Source organism: Oculina patagonica, chromosome 7 (genome assembly GCF_052425735.1).
Source record: "Oculina patagonica isolate OP01 chromosome 7, crgOcupat, whole genome shotgun sequence".
NCBI lineage: Eukaryota > Metazoa > Cnidaria > Anthozoa > Scleractinia > Oculinidae > Oculina > Oculina patagonica.
The window spans coordinates 33173351-33191000 of record NC_135764.1 but is presented as its reverse complement, the minus strand read 5'-3'; the positions used below and the strand labels follow the sequence as shown (position 1 = coordinate 33191000).

General features: G+C 38.3%; 1 protein-coding gene across 1 annotated transcript; it reads left to right on the top strand.

Annotated features, from left to right (window-relative positions):
* The first annotated feature begins 595 nt into the window (after positions 1-595).
* Positions 596-16246, top strand: LOC144660078 (PHD finger protein 14-like). The gene is made up of 26 exons (XM_078520634.1): positions 596-665; positions 3259-3393; positions 4326-4552; positions 4748-4821; positions 5290-5345; positions 5885-5991; positions 6111-6166; positions 6488-6599; positions 6939-7033; positions 7186-7234; positions 7939-8004; positions 8409-8477; positions 8618-8696; positions 9055-9099; positions 9492-9544; positions 9938-10016; positions 10173-10279; positions 10955-11050; positions 11170-11255; positions 11723-11854; positions 12671-12806; positions 13460-13549; positions 13852-14012; positions 14441-14495; positions 15000-15053; positions 15782-16246. The coding sequence occupies exons 1-26, from the start codon at positions 617-619 to the stop codon at positions 15992-15994; spliced, it is 2481 nt and encodes an 826-aa protein (XP_078376760.1). The 5' UTR covers positions 596-616; the 3' UTR covers positions 15995-16246.
* The last annotated feature ends 1404 nt before the right edge of the window (positions 16247-17650 follow it).

Here is a 17650-nt window from a genome sequence, read left to right as displayed (position 1 = left end):
TAGATTCACAGAGCAGACTGAATTTTGCAATACGGATTGCTCACAAATCACTTTTGGTGGATTGCCCTTTCAAAACACTGTTCAAAAGAACACAGGTTGTTGCAAAGAATAAGACAATCCTTTTCATGTCTCCCCCCCCCCCCCTTTGCTGAGTGTAGCAGAGCTGACACCGGGACTAGTCACATTTGAATACATCGAGCTTTTTGACGGACCATTTTATTATTGAAGGCAGGTTGGGGGGGGGGGGGGGGTTGAACAATTTCTTCTGAGTAAAATTTTTTTCGCATTATATATTGATATTAGCAAAAAAAATTTCTACCAACATAACTCACTGCAAGATTTTTTTCTCTTGCACCATCCATGTTTACCAGGTGGGGCTGAAAGGACCATTATTTACCTGGAGGGGTAAACAGGTGCACAAACCTGTTTGCAAACAATTTATTCTGTCAACTTTTCGTTTATGGACGAACTAATACAAGTAGCAATTACACTTTGGCAAGTTCACTCTGAGGACTATCCATGAGGTCGATGCTTTCAAAACCCCCCACCCACCCTCCCACTATCCCCGTCAGCGCTTAGTACCCACCCCTTTTGCGCATTTGACAGACAGTCAAACATGGCGGACAAAGACAGAACGGAGAGTGATGGTTTTCTTCAGTCCATTTGTAAGTATTACTTCGGTCATAATAACATTTTTGTTCCCGCGCAATATCGTGCTATCATTTAAAAGTGAGGATAGATACAGTGAAGGGGTATCTTGAGATTATGCTGTAATATTGCTCATCGTGTATATCGCATGGCGATCGATATTTTACCGCCTTAAAGAATTTGAAGTTTCGTCCGCGCAGTGCTTTTAAACCGCTCATTTTCTCTTAAAGTGAAGGCCAGTTGTTTTGAGCTAAAATAGAAAAAACATGTGGTGTTTGCGTGTGCCGTGTTTTCGTTTTCTGGGCTTTCATTATCATGTAAACGTGCTCTTGTGCGGGTCAGATGACTAAGTAGCAGCCTGGTACCGAATGTTTAGAATTTGAATGCCAAAAGATGCTCGAAAAGAAAATTAACGTTTGGAAAATGTATTCCTGTAATATTTTGTTTTCAAATTGTAAACACGGTGTTCGTTGTATGGGGGAAAACTGGAAAAAGGAGTCAAATAATGGAATGATTTCTTTTCAACGCTGTCAAGTCTGCAGGATGTTCAACAGACAAATGTATGGAAACTTTCTTATGTGTGGTCAGATGACTTTTTGAAGATTTTTCATTCTAGAATTAAATGTGACTTACCTGTAAGGTGAAGCTTGGTTTGGATTCTATCTTGTCATCAGTCTGACAAATGCTTTTCATGCATGGTTCGCAGCTGGATTTGTGTATCAGTGGAATTTCTATAACAGAAAAAATATGTGATCCAGATTACTCTGCATCAAAAGATTAAAAAATGACACAATATACACAACCTTGGTTTCGACCCTCCCCACCAGCCTCTTTGAGGGGGATGTGTGTTTGATGTGAGTTTTTTTCGAAGACTGCAAAACCACACAGAAATACGCTACAAAACCACAAACCACACCAAATTTTCCCAAAATACTGAAACTTCGGGTCCAAATGATCAATGACGGTAGATAAGACTGGATCTGAGCCAAAAAGATACGGCCTGGAATGTCATCGAGTTGACGTATCATGTGATTAAATAGTGGATCACATCACACAGGGCTAGTTTCATAATAATGTCCCCGATTATGCAAGCTTATACGCTGTTAAGGACGTTCGCGCCAAAATTTTCTACTCGATAGATTTTTTTAAAATTTTGACTGCGGCCAGATAATGAGTAACTTGTTTCAGAAATGTAAAAAAAGTTGGGGTCACCGACTTTGTTTCAGAGATAAAGCATGTGGAAAACTACCTTTATTTTGAAAAATTGGCGCGCGTAATTCAGCAGTGTTTACAAGGCTTGTAGTTAAAAATATCGAAGATTAGTGAACGGAGGCAAACGATCTTAGGGCGCATTTCTTTGGGAAAAATCCAAATCCGGATTCTTGATCCAAAAACGGATTTTGCGTTTCTTTACCTACTGGTATATCCGAAAATGGATTAATCTTGGATCAATGATCTGAAGAATCCACACTGCGGAAGTTGTATCCTTTTGAAATTGTCACGAGTGAAGTTTGCATTGATCATTTCGCAAACATTCTTCGCTCTCAGATGCTTTCTCGCCACACTGTGCTTGAGGCTAAAGAAGAACTATTTTGACGTGTGATTTTTGTAAAAGATTTTGATTGCTGAAATTATTTTATCTAGAATACATTTGACTAAAAATAAATTTGTGCTGATATTTTATGCTCTGTGCGAAATGTGTTTACGGGGTTGTCATGGCAAAAAATCCATTTTAGATTCTTCTTTTCTTTGGGAGCAAAGTATCTGTGTGATCTGAGATCAATGATCCAATTTTGGATTTTCCTAAAGAAACGCACCCTTAGTCACATTTTATAGAAGGGCGTCTGTTACAAAAATTATTCATAGTATTGATATCCTTTTTGTAAGACATAACCCTGAAAAAAGGCATTAAAAACTGTCGTACGGCAAAATGAAAAGCTCAAAAAGCGTAATTCAAACGTCAGTCGGACAATAAAAACAAACTTCCACGTTTTCATTTTTCTAACGAGATGCAATAAGCACATAATCGTTACAAATGGAAAAATGTATGGTGCAAAGATAATATAAGCAGTGACCGAAAAGTGCGTAAAGCGAAATAAACTTTGTACGAGAGCGCTAGCGTTTCACTTGGGTCACAGTTGAAAGGGTCTGTTGTCCATTATTAACTTAATGTTAGAGAAAATGTATGGGCAAACAAAACTGTTCGTATTATTTTTATTAAGAGGGTGCCATAAAGCAGTGTTCCACTGAACTTTAATTTACGTTAATTTTTGACAAACTTCCTAAAAGGATTTAAAACCCTTTGTAAAACGTCATCGCTTCTGCATGCATTGCGTGCCATTTATTCATTTTCTCGTAAAACGTAGATATCAATTAACAAAAGTAATCCATTAAGAAAAAAGTAGGGGTCACCGACCATTTAAGAGAGCAAACTCCAAGCAAAGTGTGCTTTAACCTTTTTCATTTTAAACCCATTTCTATCAATATCTAAATTCCCACCTTTTTGTTGATGCATGCTAGAAAATACAAAGTCAAAGATCAGAAATGGCCAGTGATTTTACATCATTTTATTGCTGTGCAAGTAGGCAACACACTTTTTATTTTTTGCAGTAAACAGAGGTCCCAACAAAAGGCAGATCAAACCAGCAGGGAACAATTCTCTCCTTCAACTGGCTCTTGGAGAGGATAGTGAAGACAGTGAAGAGGATGAAGATTTTAAGATTAATGATGATGATGATGATGAAGGTACAAATCAAGTTCATTTTTGAGTTGATGTCGCACGATTAGAAATAGCTCTTCTGTAATATCTCTTACCAGGGCTGCAAATATTTTTTTTCAGTTGAAAGGACATATGGACATCATCTTGGTCGGACAAAACAAAATTTGGTCGGACAGATTTTTATTCATCGTAAAATGATTTACAATCAAAAAAATTGTCCGGACATTTTGTCTGACCATAATTGGGATTTTGTTGGACATGGGCAAACTTTGGTTGGCCAAAGTCCGATGACCGCCTGTTATTTGCAGCACTGCTTACTCTAACCAGTGTTTAGCTTGAAAGTAACTTAAATGTTCATTAATTAAAATTAATTCAGTCATTCCTTCATTATCAAAAATGTCCTCTCCATTCAAAGCTCCTGTGAAGACATACAGGGCCATAGGCAGGGTGTGTGATGGGTGCATCTGCACTGCCCCATGGGCCACAAAGGTCCACCTAATAGGGAAGTGTGGGTTAAAACCTTATGACTCTTAGGATACAGGAAACATGGACTTCAATAACTTTATTTTCAAAATTACTTCTAAGGCGAGAACACCAAATACCAAAAAAATAAATATATTTAGTATATACCACACAAGTGAATAGATAATAGTGCTTTTCGCGAGCACTGATTGGTTAACTCGGAGGTGATTAGCAAAGTACTATTCACCTCCGAGCAGCTAAAGAGAAACAAACTGACTTCGCCCATAGCTTTTTGTACCGAAAATGATGTTTTAGTCCGCTAGTTATTCAACTTATGTGGTATAATTACTAAAACAATTATTCACCTCAGTGTTGCTCAACTTGGTGAATGTGGTGGATATTTACCTCGCCGCTTCGCAGCTCGGTAAATAACCTTCACTATTCACCTCCACTTCGGTGAATAATTGTTAAATATATATAACTTTTTATTATTCAGTGGGTTCTGGTTCAGAGGAAGAGAATGATGTCACAGAGCATGCAGGCAGAAGTCAAGTTACAAAACAAGTGGAGGAAATGAGTGATGATGATGACAGTGATGATGATGACGATGATGAAGATGAAAGTGAAGGTGTGACATCAGTCAGCGCCCTTACTGTAGGAGACTTGATACAGGCTATGAAAACCAAGACTAAGACTGCAGCCCCAAGTCAACCCAGCTCTGTGGTAAATAATTTGTCTGTTTCATTATAGCTGTTACTAGTAAAGTACTCTTCCCAGTTGATTATGACCCCAGGATTATGGCACCCGTTATATTTTGCCTAGTAGTTGACCAGGCCTCCTAAATGCACTTTGATTTGTATTTGCTATAATTGTAAGAAGGAATATGATCGACTGACAGAACTTCTTTCCTTCCTGCAGGCATCAAGTGAAGTTTCTGCTTCATCTAAGAAAGTCGACATATTAATCTGTGGAGTCTGCTTAGATGATGTCAGGTAAATGATTTGATAAAACATAAACAAATTGTCGAATAGGATTCTCAATAATTCTTCAGTTTCTGGATATTAAATAAAAAATTATACCATATGCTCTAGAATAATTACCGTATAAAGGAATTTTTTAGAGAGCACAGTATGTTTATTGAGACTGTTAAGTAAAATAAGCTTTAAGATGTTTAATATTAGTCTTTTTCACTCAGTTAATATTTTGTTTGCAAAGTTTTCATTTGTTGTGAGATAATTGACTGTATCTTTTTTCTGTAATTTTGCAGTATGCATGTATTTACTAGGTACACTGTCATAGTTACCACTGTTAGCAGCATAATCATCATTGCCTAAATAAATTTTCTCTTTCTTTTCAAACATAAATTTTGGGTGCTATGAAATAATTATTATAATTAAACAATGATGGAGTCACTTGTTTGTATTACATCAATGTCTCTATCTGGATTATTTTGCTCACAGTGACGAAGGAGATGAGATAATAGAATGTGACAACTGTGGTATCACTGTCCATGAAGGTATTATTATCACTGAAATGATATCTGTATGAAGTGTAACTTTGACTTTGTTCTACAGTAACTTACTTTTCCAAAGCCAAATTTCAAATACCCTCCCACAGTAATTTGAATCATTCATTAGGTACCCATGTGTACAAATTAAGTGTTGTAAAACCAAAACCAACGTAATCACTCTTACCTATCCAATCACAAAGAACACAAACAAATATCCAGTAAACCAATCAAAACTGAAAGCAAATACATGTAGCTGGCACAAAGCACAGGAAAACTTGCACAGGCGAGTCATGATTGGTTTTAGTTTTGTACTTCTGATGGATAAAAAAGTGGCATGAGTATTTTAACCCAATCACTGAACGTAGTGATACAAAACCAATACAAATGTGAATTACTTTCTACACTTAGTGAAAACAACTCTATTAATACATGCACAGTTCAGTTATAGTAATTTAAATGTAATTGGTAATCTCACTTCATTCCTTTGGTTCATGTACATATTTCCACTTTTACAACTGTATTGAGTAATGTAACAAATATTGCAGGTTGTTATGGTATTAATGACGAGGACAGTGATTCAGGAAAGAGTAACGACACAGATTCACCCACAGAACTGTGGTTTTGTGATGCCTGTAAAATAGGAGTACAACCGGTTAGTTTATTAACACAGACTTGAATTACAGCATTTGATTTTACTGTTGAAATATGTTAAGTTGAGTACATCAACTTCTGTGGTTTGTAATTATTATATACTTTACATTTAATTTACAGGATTGTGAATTGTGCCCAAACCTTGGTGGAATTTTTAAGGAAACAGATACAGGACAGTAAGTGGAGAACAGATTTCTTTTCAATTTTGATTTGTTGTTATATTTTATGGTGTTCAAACTCTTGCAACAAGGGGAACCCCTCAGAGACCAAGAGAAAACCAGCCACATGATAATTGTTAACAGACTATTTTGAACAAGTCAGGATAACCCCTAGTCGTTCTAAAATCCTGGAAAAAAAACTCTGGATTTTATGAAGCTCAAAGGCATGACTAGGTCACAGGAAGCCCAACTCTCTTGGTTTCACTAAATGCATTAAATTAGACTAACATGTTTCCTTAACTATGGCCATTGTATTAACGTACTGTTTCAATTATCCAGGTGGGTTCATCTTCTGTGTGCTCTTTATACTCCAGACGTGGCATTTGTAAAACCTGAGCAACTTCAATGTGTCACTTTATCAGAGGTGCCACCCTACAAGTGGGGTGCAAAGGTAATTCTTTATCTTTTTGTCATAACAATGTCACATCACCTGTTTTACTAAATAACCCTTTAATTAGTCAATCATTCTAAAAAAAATACATGGTAGGCATATTGTGTTGTTCCAGAAAATATCCATACCCCTATCACAGAAGGTATTTAGGTTTGAATCTCCCCACCCTATACGTTCCTTTAAAAATTTTGGCTTTTGAGACCCCACCCCTTTGGAATTTCCAGTGGCCTTTCTTGTGGGTATGGATATTTTCTGAAAGGGCGTTACAGTTTAAGAGGTTTTTTTGGCAAATTTCCAGGTGAAAACATATCTATGATTGATTTTGTTTTGTCGGACTAGGATTGCAATCTTTGTGAAGATGAGAGGTTTTGCAGGACAGGTGTGTGTATTGAATGTGATGCTGGAATGTGCAGGACGTATTTTCATGTTACATGGTAAGTGTTGTAGTGTATGTTAGCAAGTTAAACCATTACCATATGCTTCTATGATGATATTAACACAGAGCTTACTCAAAATCTGTTTCATTCAAATACACCTTGTACCTCAAAACACATACAATTACATTGCGTTCTTTATATTTCTGTAGTGCTCAGATGTATGGACTTCTGTCCGATGTTCCAGAAGAATGTGATGAGGTACAATACAACTGAAAAACATCTGCGTATACCTTATTATAGGAAATTGACGCTTTTGTTAATTAAGGTATTTTAAATAACACGACTTAAGTTAATGCGAATTGAAGGAAAAATTACTTCCCAATAAAGGAAATTAATGCGAAAGAGGGGATAACATTTCAAAATGAAGGAAATTAACGCGACTTACACACAAAAAAACTTCTTGAGACAACAGGAATAAGTTTATTTCAACACTAGGCGTTAGGCGAAGGAAACTGACCGACTTGAGTGTTCTTCACAGTAACTGTTTCAGTGATACTGGCAGATTTCTACACTGATGAAATAATGCCTTTTCCTAGGAGTCAAGAATGACTGGACTGTATCGAGAAATTGGGGCCAAAATGATGGAAATTAAGGTCATGGAAATTAACGCTCCAGTTAATTAACGGTGCGGAAATTAACGTTTACAAAAATTAATGCAACTTAAATTAACGCAAATTTTTGAAATTCACGTTAATTTCCTATAATAAGGTATTGAGAAGTTAGTTATTTACAATGAAAATGACTGTGTTGACAAGAATAGTATATATGTATGTACATGGCTGTGGTTTTCTGTAAAAATTATATGCTCCTTTCCCATTGAGCAAGTGTTATCTCTGTGTTCTCTTATTTATGATAAAAGTTCAGTTTTTTTTACATTACTGTTTTATTGTGTATTGTTGCAGGATGTTGCAGATCCATTATTTGCACACTGTAGGCTGCACGCAGATAAAAGAACAACTGCAAGCAGGGTACGATCACCGCCAAAATGTTGAAGTTATACAATATTGATGAAATGTATGTGAAATGATTCATTTATGAACTGCGGATGTATATTAGAGTGATAAATGATCGTCGCAGTGAATTTCCAATTTAATTAACTGGAATAAAGAAGCCTGAAAGCCCTGATTTTTTTTTTTTTTTTTTCAGGCTTCTTTATTCCAGTTGCTTAAATTGGAAATTCACTGCGACGATCATTTATCACTCTTTTATACCATATTGCAGCTTTATCTAAAATAAGGTTAAAACTGAGGATTGGTTAGCGTGAGAGGGTACACCAAGGTATAAAGTGCCATACACTGGGTAAAATTACTCACATTAGAGCCATGTCAGCAAGGAAAATCACAGGTGTCTTAATTATGTATTCTCTTCTTAGAGACGAACATGGCTAGCGTACCAGTCACGCTACAAGAAAGCAGCTGAAAGGCGATCAGCAGAAGAAAAGGTATAGACTAGGACTGCAATACCCATGTCAATTTAAGCTATTTTCCTCATCAAGATTGAGTCATTTGGGTGGTTTGGAAGAATTATTTGGGGGAGTAAGCAAGCAAACAAACTGTTTTGGAATTTTTTTTACATTGACAGGAAAGAGTGAAGCACTGTTTAGATATTATTCGCCAGGATTTTCAGGTCAAGAGATTAAAAAATCTGCCAAAATTATACAGTAAGTATCAAACAAACAACAGAGTATTGTTAAATCTGTTCAGTGCTTAATTTGTATTGGAAAGTCCACAGAAATAATAATAAGGTAATAAATAGTATAATAATAGAATAATAAATAGGTGCTCAACTGTGAGGTTTGATAACCAAGGCTTTGTTTAATGTCAAACACTCTGCACTTTGCAATTTGACATAACAAATAAAAGAATCATACATCAGATAACTCTTCAATGACTGTAAGAAAACTTGTTTGGTACTTCCCTGAATCCAGACGCAAGGCTCTTAATTTATTGAAAACGGACACATTCACATGTACCTTGCATATTGATCAATCTGAATTTTTTCATGCCTTCCTCTCACAGCTCCCTCAGAGAAGATTCCACGACTACTGAACACGTGTCCTGGAGGTGAGAAATTTGCAACTTCTGCTAACTAGTCTAAGTAATTTGCTGAAAATCTTTTGTATTCATTGTGAATAAGGGAATAAGGAATGTTTTATAAAAAAGGATTTGTCAAAGTCAAAAGTAACAATTTTTGGCAGTGTTAATATTTAATATTAACTTCTTCTAGTGAGTTGAATGATGTACCATGATCTTTATCAGAGTGTAAGTAAGGTTAATATTACAACAGTCAAAGCTCTGAATAAGGAACCTACATTGTAGATGGCACATTATTTAGGCAATACTGACAATCATTTTAATATATTGGAAGGTGAACTCTCTCAAGCTGCATGTGATAATCCCAGCTATTTTATAATGACTGGTAATTAAAAGCTATTTTGTTCATTCTTTTTTTACAGCATGTCGACAGCTGTTCAAGAAAGCACAACTTTTAGGCTACACCACAGGACAGGTACTCAAATGATTATTTGTAGGGCTGTAACTAGCAAGAGGCAAGACGAGGTTCTTCTTGTTTTTTTCGAAAAATATTCCCAAGTTGAATAAGATTGATTTTTCTCTAGGAAAAAATTTATCAAAAATGTTGCAGAAAGAGTTCCAGAGCTTCTAGATTTCAAATTTTCTGGAGGATATGTCGCCAGAACCCCCTTGCAAGATCTTGCCTCGTCTATGGCAACGGTCTAGTTACGGCCATGATTCGTAATAATCTATAGGCTTTACAGTACACAGGAAAGGTACTCAAATGCTTAATTCATTATAATCTTTAGGCTCTACAGTACACAGGAAAGTTGTCTTGCCTGTCGTGACATACTGTAGTGTAACATTTTTGCATCCCTATCTTTCCCAGACCCAGAATGTTGTGAATGTTCGCCGGAAGTGGTTTGTTCAACCAGCTCTCACCAGCGAGTTTGTCAACTATTACCATGGTAACAATATTTAATTTTGTTTATTTTGAGATTTCCCTTATTTCCACTTGATTTGAGGATTTTCTTTTTCACTGGTTTTAATGATACTCTGCTTTTCTTTAACTGTGCTTTCTTGGGCATTTCCTGAATATGTTAAACTTGTTTGTTGTGTGTCAGATCGCAGTGCCAGATTGAAAGAAATGCAGGAACGTCAGGAAGAGCTTCAGTTAAATAACAAGCGACTGCAGCAAGAGGAGCAACACTTGAGAGAAAAGTATCATGAGGTTACACAGTTTAAATATTAATTCTCTTTTTTGATTGTCATGCATTTGGTTAATTTGCTGATTCATCAAAGCAATTATATCACCTATTGGATGATGTTCTTTATTCTCATTGCTGTACCTGTGTTTGGCAATGTGTAACTTTTTTTCTGTTACTATCCTGTCACTTATGGGAATTTGAGAGTTAAAAATACATTGCTTTTGAGAACCTGAATAACTTTTCTTTGCAAAACGCTGAGTGATCGAACAAAAGCACAAAATGTTTTTGAAAAAGAAATATAAGAGAGCTGTACAGCAGCACAGACAGAATATAAATAGATTCCGTAAGTCGAGCTGGTATTCAAGAAAGAATACAAAATTGCGTGACCTACTTGTAGCTCTCTGGAAAATAGCGTGACATGCTTGTAGATCTCTGCAAAATAGCCTACAGAACAGGCGGTTTATATTGCAAGGTCGCGCGAAGCGCGACCCCACGAGCGCGGAGCGCGATGGAAAAAATAAATAATTATTTTTCCTTCGCGCTTCGCGCTCGCCCCCACGCGACCCCCAAAATAAAAACTCGCACTTCGCGCTTCGACCCGCAAAATAAACCGCCTGTTCTGCAGGCTACTGCAAAATAGCGTGACATGCATTTACATGTACTGGTCCGTGTTCAACTCATGCAATTTGCTTTCTCAGTTGACAGAAGCCATTCAGCTTCTTGCTGAAGATATCAAAGAAAGGAGAGAAGAATCAACAAAATTCCACCGCTTCCTTTGCAAATTGGCAGCCAAGGTAGTATATATTCTACTGATTTTCCTTAGTGTTGTTTTGCTAAATAAGTGTATGACGTCGATGGCTGTATGTTTGTGGTCTCTCAATACAGTTATGGACTATCTTTTTTTTTTTTTCAGGATCTAGCTAAGCCTGCCATATTGGAACCCAAGAAGCCAAAACAATCAGCTTCACAGACACCATTGAAGCGAATCAAATTGCATATGTAAGTCGTGTAACTTAAGTAGTTGGTTACGTGACTCGCGTGACCAGAACACACAGATATTTGCATAACACTTAGCGTGACGAGTCGTCCAACGTCAAGAAACAATTTGATGTATAAATAATTTCTTAACGTACCTTAGCGGTCCTTATTAACAGTGAATCATTAATTTCATGTAAAAACACGATAAACGATGCGCAAAGTAAACAGACTTTTGAGAACAGAACAAAGAAAATTGATCTCAATTATGAATCTTGTGTCGGTTCCTGCGATGTACATGTACAGGTACTAACTTGGGCGTGCATGGTTTAGTTTATGGAGAATCCTTCACTACAGGATCAGTTCACTTGTATAAACCTGGAAAGAACAATAAAAGCGCGATCCACCAATTTATTTGGTACTTGTTCAGTACGGTTTCGTTTGAGGTATATGGAGATTTAAAAGTTTGATTTTTGTGTTTGGTTTGTCAGGTGTGCGACTTGTAAAACAACTGAGAATCAGCATCAGTTAGTACAGTGTGACACGTGTCATCATCATTATCACCTGGCATGTGTCGATCCACCTCTAACACGCATGCCCAAGCGGTCAGCCAAATGTCTTTGGTAAGTAATGGATCTGTCTCTTAAACGTTGAGTGAAGAATGCAAAAGAACACGTGGCCGATCTGCTCTTGCCTGAGATCTCTCTAGCTTATGTGAATCTGTCTCATCAATATTTTTCTTGAAATTATTTCAGAATTTTCATTTGAAACGATAGAAAACAAGGCAGTCAGACAGGAGTACTGATGGTCAAAACTAAACTTGATTGAAACAGATTGCAAACACGAATGTGGCACGGTCTGCACAGCTTCCTCTGACCATTTCTATCGCTAGCAAGATCTTTTATGAAATAGGACGGAATGTAAAGTGGACAAACGAGAAATTATCCATGAATTGTTTACCACTTAAGTTTATTAAACAAAATACAGTTCACTCACTCAGCATAAAGCTGAAGCAAAATACACCTGTTTATAATGGACCATTTGAACGAGATTAGTATGTTAATAACAACAACACACACATTTTTACCAAAAAATAAATATGATATACAATTAAACATATATATGTTCACAAGAGTTCATCATGACTTTGGTTTCCACAGCATGAAGCACTTAGAGCTATTACATTCCCCCCTGGATGGGGGGTTAGTCCATGGAAGGTTATCCCCTCCCCTCCCATAGCATTGTGTTATGTCTGCTAAAATGGATGAAGACATTGTGTGTGAGTAAAGTATCTTGCCCAGTAGCCAGCCTTGAATCAGAGTACAACGCAACTACTTTCTTTGAGCTTTTTTCCCTAAAAAAGAAGCCTCTTAGTGGAAGAGAGGGGGCAGGTACGTTGGTCGATGTTGACTAACATGTGAAGTATTATCTGTCAACAGGCAGTGTTCAGAATGTGACCCCAGTGATGATGATGACGAGATGGAAGTTGATCCACAGGACACCACACCCATATCTCAAGGCCGCCAAAGACGAGTCATAAAAGAACCTACCAAATTCACTCCTGACAAGGGAGAGGTGAGGCACACACACATCTGTTCTGTTTCAGCCTCGCTGCGATCGCTACAAAATTAAAAAAAAAATTAGAAATACAAAACGTTTTCTGTGTTTCCGTGGAGTTATTCTTAAAGCAAAGTTTAGAGGATCCTTATGTATATTTTGTTAAGTCGGTTAAAGTCCGTTAGGGAGTCACATTAGCTATAATATGAAAATAAATAAAATAGTAATTGCTATGAAGTAAATCTTTCAACGAATAATTAAAATGGCTAGATATCATATTTTTAAAAGTTTCACTGTAGGGTTAGGGTTAGGGTTTTTTCACTGGGAGACGATTCCATTTGCTAAGGCCCGGGGAAATGGGCAAAAAGCCCTTTGTAGCCCTAAACACTGACAGTGGCTCTCAAGCGTTCAGGATATGGCATGTGGGAGAAGGGTGGAATAAGGTGCTGCCATAGAAACGCTGGTTTACTGTTCATATTTACACAGCTGCTTCGTCTAAACGTTCGCGAGTTTTTCCATAACTCAGTTTGCTGTATTAGACTGTTTGTGCCTGTTTACGTGGAACAAAATTTCGCGTCCAGTTGCCGAATGTAACACCGTCTTGTAAATGGCTTGCTTGGTGTCATCCACTCATCACTTGACAACTGTATTTTGTGTTCGGCTTTTTGCAGTCTAAAAAGCGCAAGCTGAACAAGTCAGCCAAACGGAAACCTGCGCCAGTGAAGGAAGGAAGTGATGAGAGCAGCACAGATGCTAACAAAGTAAGTGCATACCGTGTGGATTAAGTTTATTATGGAGCCCCTGTCTTACCTCTGTTGCAACTGACATGTAGCAGTAGGGTGTGCTGTAAGAAGACACACCTTATCCAAAGATAATTCTTAAACATTTGTGATAAACTATCGTTGTTATTAGAAACGGGAATTAAAATATGGTAAATATTTTCCACATATTATAACATCCTCATATAATTCTATTTTTTCACAAACTATAACTGATTATAGTATTTTTCATATGCTGTTATGCTCATGATTTTCCTTATATGTATTTGTGCACTCATCAATAGAAACCGAAATTAGAATCAAGCTCCGAGTCTGCACCACCAAAAAGAGGAAGACGCCCTGTAAATAAGGACACTGAAGCTTCAGCGAAAAAGAAAAAGCCAGAAGATGTTCGTACTGAATGCACTGTGTGTAAACAGAGTGGCACTAATGCCAATCTTGTCAGGTATAAATCATGTGTTACTACATGACGTACCAGTTGGTCCGATCTTATTTTGCTCATTAGGTAATCACGAAGAACATATTAACACTTGTTCCATTCAGTTTTTTTGTTGTTTTGTTTTGTTTGCATTTTTTATTCTCAAATCAGTTGATGCAGAGGAACTGACAGATCGGGGAAGATTAATTTAGCTCCATGATGATGAAAAATTGAAGCTAAATTTTTCAACAGAAGCTGCGTGTGCTGTAAAGGTCAACATTAAAAAAAATACTGAATCTGTTTGGGAGAATTTTATTTTTTGTCAAGGCATTTTCCGTAGATGATCACTCCCATGAATCACGCTGCTGGAGATTCAAAGTATCGATTTCTCTGTTCCATTTATCACTTCTCTGTATACATTCCACTCTTTCATTTTTGTGCCTTTATTTTTGCAGGTGTGACAATTGTCAACTGTGTTATCACTTTCACTGTCTTGATCCTCCGGTGAAAGTAAGCAGTATTTTAATTTGCTATGATTTGTACCGATATTTTGCTTTGATATAACCAGTCTGATAACTGAGTAATAGTAATCTTCAACGCCGTTGTTTAAATGGTCACGCAACGCATAGAACAACAACTTGTGCTACAATGTTTCCGATTCACGAGTTGTGTTACAGAAAAATCTCATTACAAATGCAAGTGTTTAATCTCGGGTCAAAACCCTCAAGATTTTGATGCTGTGTTTTTCACTGGCTATCAAGATTCATCCACCTGACAATAAATGCTCATCATTTATTGGCTGCTGACTTCATGAATAATTAGTGAGTTTGAGAAGTTTTAAAGAATCATCCCTTTCAAAACCGTAACGTATCGTTTCTTGTGTTTATCTGGGTGTCAGACTGCATTGCGTGACTAACAAAATCCCCCAAAGGCCGATAATACAAGTAACTTCGCTTGAAGCTATGAATAGCAGTTACCTCTTCTATCAAAGCCTAACTTTACTTGGTTATGTAGGCCAATCCCAAGACACGAGGATATCAGTGGGTCTGCAAGGAGTGTGACGAGTCGGTAAGCCTTGTTAGAGATGTATTTGGTAAACAGAGGTCCCTGCGGGGTGGGTTAGCAGATTACTCACAGGCCCACCCATGTAGGGTCGGCTGCAGCCGGTGTAGGGTAAAATGTAACCTGCGATCATGCCCTCCCACCCTATGAATCGTACTTCTCCCTTTCAAAAAAAGAGATCCTGATCTCAGGTTAGGTAAAATTTACTTTAGTGTCTCATTCTCCAGGTTTGGTAGAATGTACATAGTGCCCCCTGTAGGGTAGGGTAAAATGTACTTAGCGTCTCTTGCAGTGTGGGGTAGAATTTACTTAGTTTCCCCTGTAGGGTAGGGTAAATGTACTTAGCGTCTCTTGCGTGTTGGATAGAATGTACTTAGTGTCCCCTGTAAGGTAGGGTAAAATGTACTTAGCGTCCCTTGCAGTGTGGGGTAGATTGTGCTTAGTGTCCCCCCCCCTTAGGGGAATGAATCAATCCGAAAGGGAATCATTCGCTTTTGGTTAAACTCGTGTCAAAACTACAATTTGGTTTCATTCAAAAAAGTTAATGCCGGAAGAGATTTCCCATTGTATATTAGCTTGGTTTTCCTCAGTAAGTCTATTGGTCGACTATCAGAGTCCCGCTAATTTTTCTCCTTGCGTTCTCGCGCACTCAACAGACCCTGAACACTAAACAACTAGTAGTTAGGTGCTTTGGTTATTATGAGACAATATTGCTTTCATTTGCTCTTAATTAGGAAGAGGAAAGTGAAGAAGATGTCGATGTGGAAGAAACAAATAGCGCTGATAATGAAAGTGAAAGAAGCGTGAAACAAGAGAAGGATGCGAAACAGGACGGCAGTGAAAAGGATGCACAGAAAACAGACGAGAAAAATGACAAACGAAAGGATGTTGAAGAGAACTCTTCCTTGACAAGCGAAGCGCGGAAAGACAAGAAAGTTATTACATGAAGGAATCCGACCTTTTTATTTACTGTACCGAAGTGCCAGTTATTGTTTTATCACCTGGTTGAAGTTTTACAGAACATTTAATTAATATTTGTACGTTTTAGATATAAGCCACTTTCTGAGCGGAGACTTCAAGTTTAGAAATCAGAAGAAATTCTCGTCACGTGAATGTTGGTTTTTAATTGAATAATCAACAAATAAATACTATATTATAATATCACCAATATAGCCCCGATAAGGACTTAATAATGACTGCCTTTTTGCTGACGTTCTATGCTTTAGGTTACTTAACGACAGAAAGAAATGGAATGGGAGGCAGAGTGATAATCCAGTTCACAGTGCCTCCGCGGCCAGGCGGCTGGCTCGTCACACGTCCGTGGCTCCCGGCCTCTGCGCTTCCGGCTCTCCCACTTGTGCTGCACCTCTCGTCCATCACTCATTCGCCGAGGCCTGGATAGGTGTGGTCGCGGCCTTCCCCATCCATCACACTCTCCTCTCATCACTCATCGGACGATCCCAGCCAGGCAGGGCTCGGTGTACTCCACATTGTGAAAGTCGCCGAGAGAAGTTCGCAGTGCATTCATCAAGCGGACCGTCCGCATCATCATCATACATCAGGAGGCATACAGCACTTACAATTTTACACTTTTTGGCAAAAACGACTCTTAGCATCTTTTACAGCACTTCGGTAAGAGCCTACTTCCAGTAATAGCTGTCATTTTCGAGCGTTCACGTTTAATTCAGTTGTGTCACCCAACCATCCGTATGTGTTAGCATCACCTTACCGGTAGTTACAATATCTCAGTCTTTTCTTGTAAGCTCATCTCAAACGGGTTTTTATGTCGTTTATAATCCCTCCACCCCCCCCCCCCCCCCCCCCACTCAGAGATAAGCTCGCCCCACCGACTTGACCCCAGTCGTGTTCATACAGAACGTGGTGCGAAGTGGAAAGCGCTCGCTCCCAACCCCCACCTCACGCTTTTCACCTCGCGCCGTACGAAGACGACTGGCGACGAGCCAGAGCTTCCCCACTTATCCAAACAAAGTTGCATTGGCCCCCCCCCAAAAGCGCCTCGAAGGACTTTGAGAAAGTCTATCCTCCCCCCCCCCCCCCCCGGGGGGGGGGTTTTGCTAATACAGCCGTCTCTCGTCGCAGGACAACAAACAAGGCTGATACTACGTGAAAAACCATCACGACTAAAACTGTACGGTTGCAACCGTGCAGGAATTTGTATTATTGCTTTAGAACACAGCAGATTTTTCTTACACCCTTGTTGCGCTTGCAAATCCAATATTTTCCGCGTCGTCTGCGTTTTTCTGCCCTGCGTCACATGCTTTGTTAAAACTTTGTCAGTAGTAGTGACCAGAATAACATGCTTTGTAAGTAACCACTTCATATAACAACTTGATGACGTCACAAGTGGTTCAATGATAGATCCTCCAAATCCCGGAAAAAGTCAGGTTTATTAAAGGACGGACCTTTTATAGAAGTCTTAGAAAGGCAATGGGGGGGGGGGGGGGGGGGCGAAGATTTTCAGCTTGCACGAAATGTTTTTACGCCAGTTGCTTGTGCAGGAATTTTTTTTGCGGGTGAAACCATTCGCTCACTTATTAGCCAGTAGGCAAGACTTGAAAGTCAATCTTCTGTCACCATCTGCG